The sequence below is a fragment of the Limanda limanda genome, chromosome 10 (genome assembly GCF_963576545.1).
Source record: "Limanda limanda chromosome 10, fLimLim1.1, whole genome shotgun sequence".
Taxonomy (NCBI): Eukaryota; Metazoa; Chordata; class Actinopteri; order Pleuronectiformes; family Pleuronectidae; genus Limanda; species Limanda limanda.
In genome coordinates this window covers 23,284,983-23,303,315 of record NC_083645.1, presented here as the reverse complement: position 1 = coordinate 23,303,315, position 18,333 = coordinate 23,284,983, and the positions used below count along the sequence as shown (strand labels likewise).

At 43.3% G+C, this 18,333-nt stretch overlaps 1 protein-coding gene across 7 annotated transcripts in view; it reads left to right on the top strand.

The window, feature by feature from the left end:
• si:dkey-237h12.3 (teneurin-3) overlaps nt 1-18,333 on the top strand; it is a 151,963-nt gene that overhangs the window by 29,152 nt on the left and 104,478 nt on the right. The window contains exon 3 of one of the 7 annotated variants that reach the window (XM_061079497.1): nt 9,514-9,522. The exons of the other annotated variants lie outside the window; for them this stretch is intronic. Coding sequence (XP_060935480.1) covers nt 9,514-9,522 — 9 coding nt within the window. The remainder of the gene's footprint in view (nt 1-9,513; nt 9,523-18,333) is intronic. 7 annotated transcript variants of the gene reach the window in all.

The following is an 18,333-nucleotide window of genomic DNA, read 5'->3' as shown; positions in this document are numbered from 1 at the left end:
TCACATTATCTTCATATCCACATCTGAAATAATCTTAATAGGCTTTTTTGAGACGCATGTGAGTGTGAAATTGTCCACAGAGTGATGTCATCTGGGAGACACCGAACCCTTGTTTTTAATTAAAACTCAGTCACATAATGTGGATGAGAAATCAGCCCACCTTTAAGCCTGTACCAGTGTCTATTGGGAGCGGTTAATTAAAATATGAAACATAATTACAATAGGGGGGAGGAGGACAAAAAAATCAATTTGAAAATTAATAGATTGTTTGGAATTATAACATTTGAGATATAAGCACAATTCCTGAACTTAACTTTTTCCGGATGGGGAATTTAAGCCGGGATTTGTGATTGACTGAAGTTAACTTGTTGTCATGGTGCCACTGTGCAGCCGGTGGGGGGGGGGTGGGTGGGGAGTCGGTCCTTTTAAAACAAACACTTCACTTTGCTGTTGCACTGGATTTTCTTCACCTTGTCAAACACGGGGATATTCCGGCTGATGGCAGGTTTCCTGTAATGTGTCATCTCGAGTGCGGCTGATTGTGGCTCTAAGCTCCCAAACCGCTTTGGAGCCGGGAGCCACTTTCACTGCTGTGATAGAGGTGGAGAACAACTCAATCCATCCAGTTTGAGCCTGTCCCTGGATCCCTCTATCACTCTCTGTCTTTGCCTTGTTGGAGAACAGGGCTCCTTTTTTTATTGTACCATGTAGTTTTCTAATGTAAGCAGTTGAATCCACCTTCGTCTTGTGGTTCGAGTTCCAGGGGAAAACCTCCGATCGCTGCCAGAGAAAACAATGAGTTCTCTTTCTTTTCCTCCTGGTCTGGTAACACAATGTCCTGGTGGCGGAATTGACAGAATTAAATAATGATAGCGAGTCACATAGGGAACCAATCTAATCGCCGATGGTGTCATTATTCTAAACCCATTACACTGTGCAATGAACATTAACTTTGTAATAAGTTAAGGCAAAGCACTTTCGGTGGCTTCACTTACAACAGTGTTCCCGTAGCCACAGATCTGAAGATACTAACTGTTATTAAAACTGCATTACATTTATCTGTATTATCTATATTACATTATTCATTTACAAGAAGGAAGCAATGCCACAGTGTAATAAATACTCATTAACAAGTAAAGGTCCTGCTTATTTGCTAAAACAATCTCAAGCACAAATCAAACAAACTGAGGCCTCACATGTTATAATATTGAATTATTGTTACGGATTATGAAAGTTTATCAATGATTATTAGTGATGCACAGTTGTAGGTGTTTGAGGTGAAGTTGATTAAACTCCTTTTGTATATTTATTGATCGTAAAGTTGTGTAATTTAATCTATAACATTGTGGATTGTGGTGAATACAACTTGAAACACTAAAATAAGTATTGTATGTTGTATGTAAATATTGTAATGTCTGAATTTGCTCCTACAGCTTTCAGATTGATGTTGTGCAGTTAAAAAGAACAACATGTTTTTTGTAAGTGAGAGTCTGCAAGCAGATATGCATATATATACTTATAAATACTGATGTGTATATGTACCCCCTGTGTGCACATGAATTAGCATACATTTACTTTTTATCCTTTTTCTTTTTATCCGACTTCATGGACACGGCCATTAGCTGCATATTTTGTGGTTGTGCAGATTTATGAATTTATTCGAAAAAAACACGCCCCCGGGTCTGGAAAGCAAATTCCGTGTTGACCGTCACTGGTCACTTGCAGACCAGTTCAAACTCTCCACCCCCCCCCCCGCAGTATATGTCCCAGTGGCCTCATTTGAGTCGATTTTCTCACTTTAAATTGTGTAGTTTGCTCCCATATGTCCTGGAAACGAGGTGAGGCCGGCTGGATTCTGAATCTGAATGCTTATACTTTGTTGTTTTGTTGTTTGATATTCCATGTTTTTCATATTTGACCTCAGTGTATTCAGTGTTTACGCCGACCTTGCACACTAACCATGGTGGTGGCTACATTATTAAAACCACCACGGGACACAAGCAACTTTTCCTCAAAACTCAACATCGTGAAAGTTTCTTCAAACGTTGCAGTGAGTCGTGGTCTATTTGTGTCCGTGTTTGTTTCTCTTTGCATCGTGTAACTTACTGTGTATGTATGTGGTGGTCTCGCTGTATAGTGACCAGGATTCACGAGTTAATGATCCTCCCTGCCTGGTGTAATGGGAGATCCTGCTCCTCAGCTGTTTACTGCGGACATTTACGGGTATCATTATCAAAACAGCGATGGCAGTGGGTGGCGACCAGAGCTGGAGGTGAAATAAGCCATTTAGCTGCTTTATGATAGCAATCCCCCGGCCCTTGCTGTTTCCACGTCCAGGGTCAAAGCTCAGCAGCCATCTAATCTCCCTCAGTCTCACAGCTTTCATTAGCGCGGCACTTGATCAATCAGCAGCGCTGCAAGCACCAAACTTTGCCACCTCTCTAGATGAAAGCCGTATTTCACCTGCTCACATGATCATAGCTGTGTGGCGGTTTCCCTTCCTGTCCAATTTAATTGACATTTAATCAGAATTCTTTGGCGGTAACGTGTTATATATCATTTTGGAGTGAATCTCCAGACGAGAGCTGGATTGTGTTCTTGGTTTGAATCCTAGTTTGGCTTCCTGAGTGGAGTTTGCATCTTCTCTAGGGACGGGAATTGGCAGGGACCTCCCGATGCGATACTATCACGATACTTAGGTGGCGATACGATATGTATTGTGATTCTCTGGGTATTGCGATTCTGTAAGTATTGCGATTCGATATTACGATTTCCTGCGATTTCTTTTGGTTATTTTTTTTTTTAAATACTGGACCATGGAAAAAAGTTGAATCATACCTTCAAATACAACACAGTCAAATTCACTTAGAACTTTACAAGTTTTATTTCAAATATTAACATTAACTTAATGACTACCGGGCAGCCAATAGAGAAAAGAAATAAAAATGTGCCCTGTTATTGTATAGCCCCTGTCAACTGCGCACAAACTGACAGATTAAGAGATGTATGCCACTTAGGCTTCTTTTAAACAATAAATAAAAGGTAAAAAAAAATATAAACTTTGAAATAAACAAAAAGTAGGCTATGCTTCATTGTTGTTTGCATGTAGGCGATGCAATGCAATGCTACTTGGGTATGTTTAGATTCTTGTGCAAAAACAAGAGCTGGTCAACTTGCTCCCTCCATATATTCCCCCCGTATAAACAAATAAAAAAGTTAAAAAAATATATATATATATATATATTTTTTTCATTTTTAAAAATTGATTTTGGAGGCAGCATGGCGATTTAAAATCGTCCGACGCAAAAACCGCGATTCATAACTGAATCGATTTTTTCCCCTGTCCCTAATCTTCTCCCTGTGTTTGCATGTGGTTTTCTCCGGTCTCCTCCCCCCACAGTCCAGAGACAGATGAGGTTTGAGATCAGGTTGATTGTGTGAATGCTTGTTTCTCTCCGGATGATCGACCTGCGATGTGCCAGCGATCTGTCCGGGGTGCGCCCCAGCACTCGCCCAGCGACAGCAGGGATTGGCACCGGTTCCCACCCCTGTGACCTTCACAGGATAAGCAGTAGAGATAAGGGCTGGATATTCAGGCTTGACACAATACCCCCTATATCCTAGCTTATTAAAATACGTGTTAAATTCTGGGCATCCTCCCTCCCGTTTGTTTACCCTGGCCGTAATTGGCTGCCATCTCAAAAGGCAGACCACAGGTTTCATCTTCCATGGCTGGTCCTGTTCATGTTATCTGCATACAATGGGACGCGTCAGAAATCCTTGGCCCCTCCTTTCATTCGCCTTCACTTCTTCCATAATCAGGGGCCGGGGATGGGAACAGAGGCAAAGACGAGCTTTTTATCCCTCAATAAAAGGCCACTTAGGCAGATAGTTCTCCCCAGACTCATCAGCTTTGGTCTTTTTTTTCCCTGGCACCACATAAAAGAATTTGTGGAAGAGGGCAAACATTCCATCTAATTAAGGATACCTTTAATGTAAGCTCACCTCTCTCCCCCCTCCGTAATTTCTCTTTGTGCCCATCGCTCCTCCCGCCCCTCCCCCCTGCATCGCTCTGCCCTTCTGTCTTTCCTCCTCATCATCCATCACCGGCCGCCCAGAGGTGCCCTTCGCCGTTACTGTACCAGCCCGGTTACCTCTTGATGCCTTTTGAAATCGTTCGGCTTACCCCCGGCTTTGATGTTGCCTTCAAATGGATCCCGAGCAAAAACTTTGATGTCCCGACCTAGATGAGGCCAAGAATGACGAATCAACACAATCGTTCACGCTACTCACACTTGTAATTTTTTTTAGGGAGGGGGGAATTAAAACTGGGGCGAGTAAATTAATGTGTGGTTACGATCGGAGGGGTTGTTATTATAAATGATTTTCCTTAGGAAATCTGCATTATTTGTTTTTGAAAAGTGCAGGAGAGACAGAAGGAGTGTCCTGTCTGACTTTGTTCTATTTCTGGGCGCCGGCAGCTGGAGGATTGCTGCAAGTGGCAGAGAATTCATTATTTAGATGGCAGTTGCGGAGTAGGGGAATGGGTGTTTCATAAACCACTTGACATGTGTGCTGCAATACTAGACCGACAGAAATCACTCAGAGGAAGAAAAAAGAAAATTCATTTCCAAAAATGTCTTTTCCCCCCCCCAGCCAGGACACTTGTAGCGGCGGTCGCACTAATTGAAACTGATGGAACAAACTCAGATTGATGGAGTGAATGGTTGAAGACGCTGGCAGTTCTTAGGGAAAGTCTTTTCCTTGCAGGGTTGTGGAACTCGTGGAGCGTTGATCCAGCTGTTTCACGGTGCATGTCAGATGTGCTGGTGTTTTAAACCCAGTGATTCCTCGACTGGAATACATCTGCGGCAAAAGGAAACCGTCGTCGAGCCTGGCTGATTATAAAATAATGGCGGTTTTGTTCATCCTGCCTGGCTACGCGCGTTTGTTCAGAAAAGATGACAGAAGAAATCATCTGCGACGTTTTTTTCTGAAATGGCCTGAGAGAAAAATTGTGAATCTGTGAATCTGAAATGTGACAGTTGTGCTTTGCAAAGAGAAAAGCTGGCTCGCTTTGCAGACGTGGTGGAACTCGGGCAGAGGAAAAGCCTCTCTCTCTCTCTCCCCCCCCCCCCCACGTCTCTATTGGCTGGTGTTTACTCTGACAGATCCCGGCCCGGACGCGGAGCGAGGGTCCCTCCACGTGCCGGTGTGATTAATGCACTGCCAGGCCGCGGCGGTGGAGGATGTCTCTCGGCGGTCTCCTTCCTCCTTTTTTTACAGAGCTCCTCCCCGATATCTCAGTAATGTGACTCGACAATGAAGAGATTGATAGCGATCATTATGCCGCTCTCAAAGAGTAATGTCACTTCCCGGCGTGATCCAGCCGGCTTCTAATTCGACTGCTCCTGTGGGCAGCACGCGAGCAGCAGTGGAGCATTTTGCTACTGTACATACAAGCGGCTTATTTTTCCCGACTAAACACAAAACCAGTGACATTTCAGAATCGCCTACTCCCGCTGTTATCACAAATTCCTGAAGCTGTGTTTGCATATCCAGCGTTGAAAAGTGCCTCCGGTAGGCTCTTTTTTTTTATTTTTTATAAACCAAGGAACTTGACACTGGAAGTATTATCGCAGCGAACAAGGGAATCAGCCGCTCACCTTGGCACTTTCTGAGCCATATCGCCGTTTCCCCCAGTACCCCTCCGTACAAGTACAGGTACGGAGGGGTCACTCATTTGTTTTCCTTCGCTCCCAGTCCTTACAGCTGGGTTGATTTGTTCATCTGTTTGTGTTTAGCCCCTGGCCCCAATCTTGGGAGAGAGGAAAAAGGTTTAGCATTTAAATTGGTTGATCCACCGCACGTTTGCTAAACCTGTTTTTAAGGCATTACATTGATGAAAAGCAGACGCTAATCCCTGCAGGGCGTGCGACCTTATCTGACTAAGCACCTGACAATGAGATTCTATTGTCACTCCGGGGAACACAAAGGCTCCCGGGTGAATGTGACTTGCCGTAGCCGCTGACATCCCATTTGCAAAGTGCTACTGTAACCACAGGTTGGCTCCACCACAGGTAGGGACTCGTGGAGTTTGGAAAAGCCGCGAGTGTTTTGTGTCTGGACCGGCGGCCACTGACAACATGGGGCACTTCAAAGTCGTCCCAGGCTCCTCTCTTTCTCTCTCTTTCTCTCTCTCCTCAGGACACTAGTGTTAGCTCGACTGCCAAACATCTGCCTAAAGTAAAGACTCCATTATGCTTCTACGTATCCGTGTCGCAGAGAGAGACGCACGGATACCAGGGAGTCTTTTATATCTAGGAAGAAGAAGTCCACGTGTGTTTATTTACCTCGTAGACGGGTTGTACAGGTGCTCGTACCTCCGGACCTCCTCCACTAGACGCTCTTCAATGTTGCTATCCATATTCGTATCGTAGTTGTGTTTGGATTTTACCGTGGCCGTCTTGTGATATACGGAAGAAAACCGGAAGTTTGAGGTCCGGAATTGTGAAATACGGAAATGACGTCGTACGGAAATTATGTCGTTCGCGTGTTTGTGTCTGGACCGGCGGCCACTGACAACATGGGGCACTTCAAAGTCGTCCCAGGCTCCTCTCTCTCTCTCTCTCTCTCTCTCTCCTCAGGACACTAGTGTTAGCTCGTCTGCCAAACATCTGCTGAAAGTAAGTCCCCACCGAACCGGAGGACACCGAGTTAGCAGACTAGCTTTCACGGCTAATCCCAGAATCTCCTGCATGCATTTCTCCGCTCCGCTTATATTCCCACTGACTGATCCTCTGGTATCGCACTTCCCATTGTACACTTAGCCAGACAAGACATTTAGTCAATACTGTTGCCTATGAATATGGAGGAGACAAAGTGGCCTTCCTCTGAATGTGGCAGAACTAAATCATAGGGATTAGGTTATTGACGATGCCTTGAATAAACATCAGGATCCGGGGTCAAAATTCATCGTCTTCCGTCATTTGCACAGCGTCCAGAGCGAGTCCAGGTTTCAGAGTCTCGCTGGTGTTGAATAATCATTTCGTGTGATGAATTATCATAATTCAATGTGAATAATCAGATAAGATTTCATGTTTGTGCTGACAGGGAGAAGGCATATTGCTGTGTGTGTGTGTGTGTGTGTGTGTGTGTTTGTTTGTGAGGTTGATTAGCTGTGGTATCAGATTGTGTCCAGCGTTACAGATTGTGTGTGAAGCATATCATCTTGGGACTTTCCAAACTGCTGCGTTGCTTATTGTGTTAAAGTGGAGAATCCTGTTATGATGCAGCTTCGGGAAAACATCCAAACTAAACTCTGTCCACATGCGTGTTTAGGATCTGTATCTGTTTTAATGCTCATCCATACTTATGTGCCTGTAAACACATATCATATGACCACTTACACACACTAATCATGCACATCTACATAGGAATTGATCACATAATAGTCGTCTCCTCTGCATTTAAGCTGTTGTGTGCTTGTAAAATGGTAATTTAACTGCAACGCTTGTAATTGGTGATTTATGTTGTGTTCTACACTGGTAGCCGAGTGATAGGAGCCTGACAAATTACCAAAGGCTACGTTATGACCAGAAAGACCCAATTAGCGAGAGGTTGTTCAAAACATCTCAGTCTCTGCCTGTCCACACTAAGCCCTGGAGTTTTCAAACTAAAACAGGGACAGCAGCATTTTCAAATTCTCGGTTTTAGTGTCCCTAACACTTCAAGGTAGTGTGGACACCAGGTGCATCTGTAGCAGAGTTGATGCATTTAAAAAATAAAACAAAAAGGGTAATAGTCTGGATGAGGCCTCACACACAGGGCTGGAGCTTCTGCAGGCAAAGGGAAAATATGTTATCAATACGCACAAGGAATTCTCTTGCAAATAGCGGCCTCACATTGTGTGTTATGGCTGAAACGTGACACTGGAAACAAGTGTGACTGGAGACTGTGGTGCCAACTGTGGGTTTTGCTGTATCAATACGTCTGTGAGTCGTTTTAATCTGGTCAGGAGTAAAGAATCCACTGTGTAGTCATGCAATATTAATCCCAGCCAGGAAACTTAACCAGCTGCTGCCTTTTATCAACAGACAACTTATGTTTTTTTGCGACGCCATATGCTGCCCGCCGCCGCCTCCTCCTCCTCTTCTCTCAGATTTCACTTCTCAGTTTCCATTGTCAGCCTCGTCTTGGCTTTTTATGATCCTAATTCTGATGGATGTATTCCAGTGTGAAGTGACTCAGCCGGGTGTGAGTGTGGCCCGTCCTCTGCCTCCTACTGCTGCCAGTTGGTGAGCGGGTGGAGGAAGCGCGGGGACAGTTTGGAGGAGACGTGAGCCGGCTGGTGTGTTGACAGCATCCCTCCCCATCTAATTGGGGCAAAGCAAACACGATTAGACCCAATCTGAGAGACCATCAGTGTCTTCCACCGCCGAGACGCTTCACAGTCGTGCGCGTTCTGCTGCGTGCGCCGCTGAGAGGCGGGCCGGCGCCGTTTGGGCGACAGCATCAAGCTGTCGTTTGGACAAAAGAGAAGTGACAGCACAACATGTTTACTACACATTATAACTTCATCTCCGGAGCACCTTTAAAAAACAGCCTTTTACTTTTGAGGGTTTTCTCAGCTTCAGCCGCTGTGACGGAGATATGAGTAAGTTCACAACAACTGGAAGGACTCGTGAGTTAATTAAGGAAGTTATGGAACGTCATGTTTAATTTGAAACCTCTTTTGTCAAAGTCAACAACCTTGGAAACACACTAATCCCCAACTCACCTCCTGCTTTGACACGATATAAACAAGTGCTTTTGGATCATTTTCTTCAATTTCCTCCTATTTTCTTCGAAAAAGCCGAAGCAGAATGTCCAATTATTTGGAAGTCTTTCTGTAATTTTCTACAAATGAAATTCCCCTGCAGTGATTGTCAGGTACAGACGGGGGTGAAATCAGGTGAGCTTCCAGCATGACTAGTGAAATTTGATGAGACATTTTCCAGCTCAATTTATCGCACTCAGGCATGAAACTGAAATCTCGACCTTTGTGCAGTTGTATCTGGGGCTTACACGATTTCAACACATTTCATTATCCTTGCGTTTGACCAAAAAAAAAACCCCAGCAGTGGTTTCAGGTGTAATTAATTCAGTATTGAGTGTTATGAAAGATAACATGTGTTTTAAAAAAAATCAAGGTGCATCTCAGGCAAAGAACCTCTTCCTTAGCTTCTGCAGATAATCCACCAGCACGGATAAAATACGACTTCCAGTAACCAAGAAGCACGACATCTGAGCAGGTGAGCGGCAAACAAGCTCCACACTGTTAAACACTTTCTTTCAGCCCATAGTCGGGAAAAATTTGCATCCAGTGAGCGAGCGGCACACAAGCAAATGTAATGCATTTCCGATGTAGAGGCGTGCGAGAGGTGCTAACTGATGCCTGCTGCGGCACGACAACATCCAATTGCATAGTTTACAAAGTGCAGCAACACAACTGCAGATCTGCACACGATGCAGCCCGGCGGAGTCGTGTGAAGAGGCTAAATGATGAAGCATAATGGATCCTCTCCACACACGTCTGCTACCTCTCTCCTGCCATTCTGCTGCCCTCACAGCACTCATTTGCACCGCCCACATATTATCATGTTGCCGGCACAAACACACACATTTACCTAAGATAATTACATGTGGGAATTTGCCTGCACAAATCTGTACAGTCGCTCTTTGGACGGAAAAAAATAATAATTCACTGTCGCCTCGGCAAAAAGCTCCAGCGGAGATAGAGGCAGATTCACGTCCATTAAGGAGACAGAAGTTTCCTCATCAGTTTGGTTAGTGTATTATACATATACTCATCAAAGCCATTAAGTAGCAATGATTGCATTTGCAGCCATTAGCCTGAATGATAGTTTTTGCTACTCTTGCTATTAGCTGCAGTAAAAATACATTTTGCCTATGAAACATTTAGTTGATGTTGTTCCAGAGTGAATAACAACCAGTTAAGCATCTCGCACAATGGAGATATTAAGCTGCTGCAGGAACTGAACCTTTTAACTCTGGACAAACAGTGTATTAAGGCCATAGTAGTTTAAAAAAGCAAAACCATAATAATATGAAAGTTGTGGAACTGGTGAAGGGGCAGAATAGTAGATCACATAGTATGAATATAAGACATGTTATACATATATAAGACTAAAGTTTGTGGGGAAATAACTTTTTTTCTGTGATAACAAAGTCAAATAATAAATATTACTTTATTACCGAATCTGGTTGCAAAGTATAAGTTTAACCGCTGCAGTTAAAATTCTCAGCAAGTGGCCTTTTCAAAATTAAGCGATGTTGTTCCTTGACACAAACCCCCACTTGTGAAATTGCGACTTTAATCTCAGAGAATTTCATATTTTCTCTCGCATATTTATGACTTTGTAATCTCATAGAATATTCAATTTTTTTCTCGTAAATTTACGACTTTAATTTTGGAAATTCAGAGTTTTCTTTTTCTCTGAATATTCCTTCCCTTTCACCCCTGCGTGGTTGAGTCAACTGTAGGAAACCACTCTGCTGGGCGTTTACAAGATGTAGTTGTTCTCCCCCTGTCTCATAAGGAGGAGTCATTTTCATAAATAATCAGGATATTTACCACAAGCTTTTAAAAACACAGCGGGCTCAAGATGCCCGTATATCTCCTCTGGTGCAAGCAGCCAAGAGATGCACAGCCAAGCTTTCCCTCTCTCTTTCTTTCTATGTCTCTTTCTGTCCCTGGAGTCCATTTGGAAAAAGAGCGAGAGATGCTCACACTATGATTATGGCTTCTTTTTTTTCAACAAATTATCAAAATGGGGCTGAGATTGATCCCGGAGAGAAGAGGAAGGCTCATAGCTGCAAATCACTGCAGCGGTTACACGAAGCAGGATTTGCCATTTGCAAGATTTCTATCTCTCTGGTCTTTTTACAGAAAATTGTTGTCATGACTGTCGACTGAAATGTTTGTTTGTCTGCTCGTCTGCGACTGTCGAGATTCTTCAGAAAAGTTAATTATATCATATGATTGTGTTTTTAATTCCTTCATCATATTTACTCTGGACCAGAAGTAATGGCAGCTGCACTGAAATGGTAACCATGCCAACAAACAGTCTTGCAGAACTGCTACTCTTTAATATATGTTAAAGCAACGCGATGGGACTTTTACTGAGGAACAGCGCCCCCTGCAGCCACACATCGAGATTAGGTCTGTTGGGCTGCGTGTAATTTAGTCATTTTCAAAAAGAAAGTCTTCACCACGGCTGAATCGAAACACAACTGAAATGTGGATATTACCCATGATGTCCGGCTTCCTGAACCTGAAGAGCTGCCGCTGTAACAAATCCACCAAACTCTATTTGGAATTCGTCATATTTAAAAAGTTTCCTGCTGAATATTGGACATAAACGCTGGTTTTTAATGACTTTTTAGTCTTTTAAGCTGATCTACTCTTCAGTTCAGCATAACGTTTGAACTTGCTGGGCCTGATTCTGGTGATTAAAGCTGCAGATATCAGTCAGAAGTCGTACCCGCTCACCAACGGTACATGGTGCACCAGGAAGAAGGCGTTCAGGGTGCGTGAACCATCAAACTCTTTTTGAAGCTGACATTTTAAAGAAAGAAATGTAGCAAAGTGTGGCTTTAATTCTTAAAAAGGTTTCTTTGTATTGTTGAATTGATTGCATCCTTGTACCTCATTGCAAATTGAGTTAAAAGTGCTAAGCAAGTGTGCTGCATTAAGATCAGTGTTGCTGCCGGTGTTTAAATACTATTGTGAAATTGTGGAAAGATGCTTCTTCCACGGCTGCCTCATAAATCACTGCTCTTTGCTGCCAAATCATGTTTTAAAACAAGATGTACTGTTGCTCTTTTAAGCCGATATTTTATATCCTCCTGACACTTAATGAATATAAAGTGTTGCTCAACTAGGCTGCAAATGTGTCCCTTTGTGTGTGTGTGTGTGTGTGTGTGTGTGTGTGTGTGTGTGTGTGTGTGTGTGTGTGTGTGTGTGTGTGTGTGTGCACAGGGGTGAGGTGGAGGCTGAGCTGAGACAAAAGTTAATAAAGCCTCTTTATCGGATTTGTTGTGCTGGAAAACACCCCCGACATATGGATGGAGGATTGGATGAATCCACTGAAGTAGATTCACTTGTTCCTACATCTGGTTTTGTCTGAGAGGAGCATCGCTGGCAGCGTCTCATAGATCCTCACTTGCACATATGATGCTTCTATGCAGCTTGCATCTTTATGTGCATTTACAGTATATATATTTGAATCTATATATATATGAGCCTCTAAGCGCAGCACAGAGTGAACAAGACCTATTTAGATAAGCCACAAAACAGGCACAGAGACATTTTGCTTTGATGAGCTCGTCGTTTTCACATTTCATCCCCACCAGTGTCCTTATTCAACAGATCTGGCAATAATTTAGGCTTCCTTCACATACAGTCATTTCTCTGAGCTTTTCCTCTGTGTGTGTTCCTGCCATTTCCTCCCAGAAGCAGTCTCCTGAGAGACAACACAGGGAGGTATGCATGAGCTGGATGCCTCCTTGACAACACCTTGGAGGTAAAAATCAATGTCTGCCAAACAAAGTGAAATGTTAGGCTGCAGCCGATACATGACAGATGAGGCTGAGGGTGGTATTTTCTGCGGTGAATGAAGACTGGGACGCAGGCAGCGCTGTCTGCTGGTGTCAAGCCGAGTCGGCGTTAGAGAGATTCTGAAGGACAGTGGGTCTGACTTCCCTGACTACTTTTATTATTGATTAACATGCTGCAGACACGTGTGAGAGTCACTCTGAAGTGGAGAGGGGTCGGGTGGGGGGGAGATGCGGTTGAAAATCAAGAATGACTGCACAGTAGATTAAACTTTAAAGGCCGGTTTCACTAATGAAATGCGATGCCGAGGCCACTTAAGAGACTTTGCCTGCAACCCGGGGTTGCACGGAAGTGAAGTCATCTTGATTAGAGTGGATCGGTGCTCAGATCACAACAGTGTCTTTGTTTAACGGCACAAAATCCTCAGATAAGTCACAATATTTGACAGCTGCAGGAGGTGGTCGTTTTTCCGAGCGGCTGTGCCTGAATATTTTTTCCTCCATTTTCCATTTCCCTGTGCAGAGTTTGAGGTAGAATGCGGTTTTTCCTCGGGAGGTTGAGCTCAGGTTCTGTGCAGCAGAATAGTATCGGTAGAAAGCAGCATGGCTAGCTTGGCACATTAGTGGGTGAAACACTGTGTTGCTTCCTCATGCATGATCAGTCTTTAAGACTCCAGCAGTGACCTCAGCACAGAGCCGTGGGCCGTATCATGTTTCTGATTGAGCATGCACCGAGCCTCAGAGGGTCGGCAGGTTGCATCGCAGTTCTTCATGTCAGGAGAAGCAGAGGGTGTTCTGACGGAAACATTTCAAAAAACACCAGTAGTGCTGGGAGGCTGAGCATCAAAGTGTGCGCTTATGCTGCGTGTGTGTGAGTGGATGTGTGTACACGGACCGTATATACAAACATGCGCTTGCACACATAAAGTTTACCGCTCATGCCCACCGAGGTTATTGACAGTATGAGGGGGAAAAGAAACAGCAATTCGTCCTATTATTATTATTATTAGTATTAGTATTCCCACCTCGTATTCTGCTGCTCTGTGGCCAAGAGTAATGCAGCAGTGGGGTATCAATTCACAGCCGTGGCCTTAAGGAAAGCTCTTTGGAAAGCAGAGGGATTTCCAGTCTGTGTGTGTTGTAACTGTAGCTCTGGAGACAGACTCTGAGAGAAAAATTCTTTGGCTTATAGGGAACTCTGTGTGGGAATGTTTGGAGGAGTCGGTCAGGAGGAAAACTAAAGGCCCCATCGTGCCTTGTTTTGTTCATTGTGGTTCATCTGTTCAGAGACGTGGGTGGCAACGCATAAATACATCTTGAATAAGGAACAAATGTTTACCATGTTTTTTACGAGACTTAGTAGCAAAGTATGTGAGACGGTGTTTTATAACTTTCTCTTTTGTGCTCTGAGAAACGCTTAAACTCTCACTCTAACCCTTACCCTTTAAAGAAGAATGCTATAAGAACGCTCGAATCTCATCCAGGAAATAATATACGTTTTTAGAATATAGGACTAGATGATGTCCAAGGGATGTTCACCATCTAGTCCTTTATTTAAAAATGTAATATATCAGTTGATTGTCCTGGTTGTTTTACATATACATTGTGTCAATAAACTTTATTATATGTGAGAGAATAAAAACATAAGCTTCACTTAATCTGAGTTCAAATAAAGAATATTTTCATGCAAAATATAGTTTGGATTTTTAAATAATTTGTGGTAAATGTGAGGATTTGCTGTTTTTTCTGTATCATATCTTATTCAACTTAAAATTTCAGGTTTTCCTTTGTTGCTCTGACTAAATAAGCGTTTTGACTATTTCACAGAAACCTCTGGGAAAAAGTTTCTTATGGACAAAGCAATGATCAATCAAGAAAATAATCAATTGGTTGCATCGACAAAACTAATTGATCTTAAAGTCAATGTTGTTATAATGATTATTGATTACTTACATCGTCAAATAAGCAAGGTTGGTTTTCTTTATTGTAAAACCAACTTATTTATTCCCAAATAATTGAGCATCTTTTAAATGTAATCAGATATTGTGTTGTAATAAGGCATTGCTGCGTTGTGTGTGTGTAGTTTTAATCTTAATAGAAATATGTGGGTATTTGACAGTTAGATTATAGAGACTCAGACTCAGCTAAAACTTTACGTGCTCTCGGGGAAGCAGGTTATAAAAACATCAACCTCTGTGCAATATTATATAGTTTCTTTATGGCGCCCGTTTCACTGTGTGTCAATGTGGTGAGAAAGATATACACTGTATAAATCTCCTTCTCCTCAAATTGTCCTACAATGGAGGTGAAAATTAGTCATCTGTGCGAGTGGAGTGCATCCAGTTGAGAACAATATGCCAACAATTAATCAGGGAAAAGATAGGCTTTCCCTTTCTTCCCATGGATCCCGCTTCCCTTTGTCTGGTTCTCCCACAAACTGGATGATTTGCGCAGGAAATGCAATTATAGCAGCCATTGGAAAAAAGAATGTGCCACTACAACCATGAGTGTTTTTTTTTTTTTTCCTGCACCAATTTCCTCGAGTGATTGGGGAAGCGAGCTGTAAATGAATGGGGAGGCACATGAATAGTTCTCCCGAGTACACATGTCACATTTCCATGACCCCTAAGATGATGTAGGCGACATCCTTCGTTCATTTAGACATTCAAATCTATGTATCACCCCAGAAGAAGAAGTTACTCCACACACTTCAGTAGCGCTGCTGTCGTTCCTGACTCTCAGAAGTTTGGTGCGTTTGTTTAAAATGCTTAAAAAATCCGTCTGTGAGCTTTTTTTTGAATGTTAAACAGCTTCGCCTTCGGTGGCCGACACTTAGCGAGGATTCATGTCGTCTCCTGTAGTTTCGGCATCAACACAACAAACCAGCTCTCACTGAAGAGCCATTCAAGCCAGGGCGGCAATTAAGACACCCGTCCGTGATGACTCCTCTCAATGCCGGCTCGGGTTCAAGCATGGTGACCCCTGTTTAAAAGAAAAGCAACACATCCTTTTCACGAGTGATTCACAGCGACGTGCTGAGTGGAGGCGTCTCTCTCCCGTGTCCCTGTTTCCCTGCTGCCTGGTTTGCTGATTTGTTTAGATTATACAGTTTGAGATACCGGCGCTCACTGTGGTGCTCAGCCATCAAAAAAGCGGCTGATGAAGTGACAGACGGAGGCAGGTTGCTGCTGATATTGCGATTATAACAACACGTCAAGGGCGCGCGCCGAACGGGGAGGCCAAGGATTTGTAGCCAACGCGGCTTTTGCAATGATGACAACATTTTTCTCCTGTTGACAAGCGACGGAGGAAGATTATTATTTTTTTTCCCCGGCGTTATGACAAATGAAGCTCGTCCACACAAGAGATGCTGCTAAAGTGGTTTAGGATTACGGGCCTTTTTTTAGCATCTCTCAGCATCTTGTTTTGGTTTATTATCCACGTGCACTTTTCTCTTGTCACATTCAGATCAATGCGTATGTTGCGAAGTGTCATTCGAAATGTGTTTAAACGACAACTTAATATGTGTTATGGACGTTTCCTGGAAGCTGGTGAAAGAAGAACTCAGGCAGAAGCTGGAGTCTTGTGCAGAAGGTTTTAATGAGGACTTGATGAACCAGAATGTGAAAGAATTTACAAACGCTAACAGATCAACGTGAGCAATTATCACCAGCAAGTCTGAAGATGTCTCCCGCAGCATCCCAGTTTATCTCCCTCTACTTCTGTCACCCATTACAACAGCACATCCATGAATGGCTGGAATGGCTGTGTCTCTCCGTGTTACATCTATGCATTCCTAAATCACATGTGTCTTATGTGTCTTATGTCTTTCATGATATACACAAAAGAGTTAAAGTCGGTGTCTCTCTGTCTATATGTGATATGAAAGTCCCTGAACGTACAATGTACTGTTTGTCCCTTTGTCTATAACCTGACCTTGGCTACTGCTAAGAGAGAGAAGGGAGAATCTGTGGAATTGGACAGGCACTATTCTCCTGTACAGATATAATGTGTAATATACAATGTACATAATATATAGTGGCATACACAGTAATGCTAGAGGATGATCAAAGATTCCTCAACAATATGGTCATAATAGGACAGTGCTGTGTTTATAGCCTGTAGATCTGGTAAAGATCAAGTCGAGCAGGTTTTAATCGTTCTCCTCTAACTTTGAAATCTTGCATCGATGTTTACAGCTTCTCGTTGATAACTCCAGGCTCTTTTCCACTTGTCAGACGCCGCCGCTGCCGCTTCTCTGGCCTGACGTAAAGACACACGTTGAACTACTGAATTACGGGCACTGGCTCGTAAATAGCCACTAGCGTTTGTGTACTTCTGTACATCTGTTTTTATTTCTCCGTATAGTGTATGTAATGTAACCTTGGCAAGAGAAGAAAGCAAACTCCTCTACTGGCAATGGGAGACAAATACATGCATTTATCTGCCTATTTGTTGTAAAAGATGTAAATGTCAATGGTGCCTGACATTTAAATGTTCATTTGTGTTATTATTTGAAACTCAATATACTGTTACATTGGAACTAAATATAAGGACTTTTAAAGCTGTTTAAAATCAACATTTATTGATACCCATTCAAAATCTTTACTGTAGAATTTAATATCACTTGCTCAGTTGACAATGACTTCATCCTGATTGGTTCAGGTCTGTGTGAGCAGTGACACATTCCTGTGTCATGTATTCATGTGTTTCCCGTGCTGACTGACGCTAACAAACACTTTACCTGGGTGTGAACAAAATCTCTCTCTGGACAAACAAGGACGGCGAAGCTGTCCACACATGAATAAATACAACTAAGTGTTTTGTCAGCAGGCTAATTGTCAAAGCAGCTTTTGAGAAGGAGTGTAATTGCTATGTAATCGGAGAGCTGTCAGGACGAACTGCTAAGCAGTCATCATCTGTAGGATGATCTGCCATCTGCAGCGATGTCTGGGTGAGAGTGAGGGCGAGACAGAGAGGGAGACAGAGAGAGAGATGGATGGACAAGCACGATGGACGTGCGGCTGCTTAGAATCATTGTGCGTCTTCGGCGGCTTTAAGTTTGCGAGTGTATTTAAAAATAATGCATTTTTTTAAATGAACAGCAGTCGTCGGATGTGAGTTGACGCTTGTCCTCTGTATGACTGAGGAGCAGCACATCTACTGTGGGTAAATGGATTGATGCCTGTTTTCTTTTTCTTTTTTTTTTCCTGTACTGCAATGATTATGTAACCCCTGAAATATTGGTTACATCCTGGTTACCCTGCAGAGAAATGTCTTGAAAGAAATGTCTGCGTTTGATCTGATAGAGAGTCAGGAGGAGAGTGGGCAAAGAGGTGAGAGCAGTGGAGGTGCTCTGGCTGGAAATTTGATGGAATTCACAAAGCTGCTGCTGCTGCTGCTTCGTCTTCCTCCTCCTCTTCCTCATCTTCTACTTTTTTTTATTTTTTTCCTCTAAACCCCAAGCCCCTGAAAATTGCCAACTCTCTTTGCAGAGTAAATCCCCAAAACTCACCTAGGGCAAGGTTGTTCTAATGGTCCCGAATTCCACCGGGCACCACCCCCACCACCACCTCCCTCCCCCTCCCTCACCCTCCCACTCCACCCCACCCTCAGGGCCACCCAGTGAGGAGACTCTGCCGTCTCTTTTTAAGAATACTGCCGGCACCGGAGCGGAGGTGAAGAGAAAAACCAGGCGCTGATGAGAATTAATTT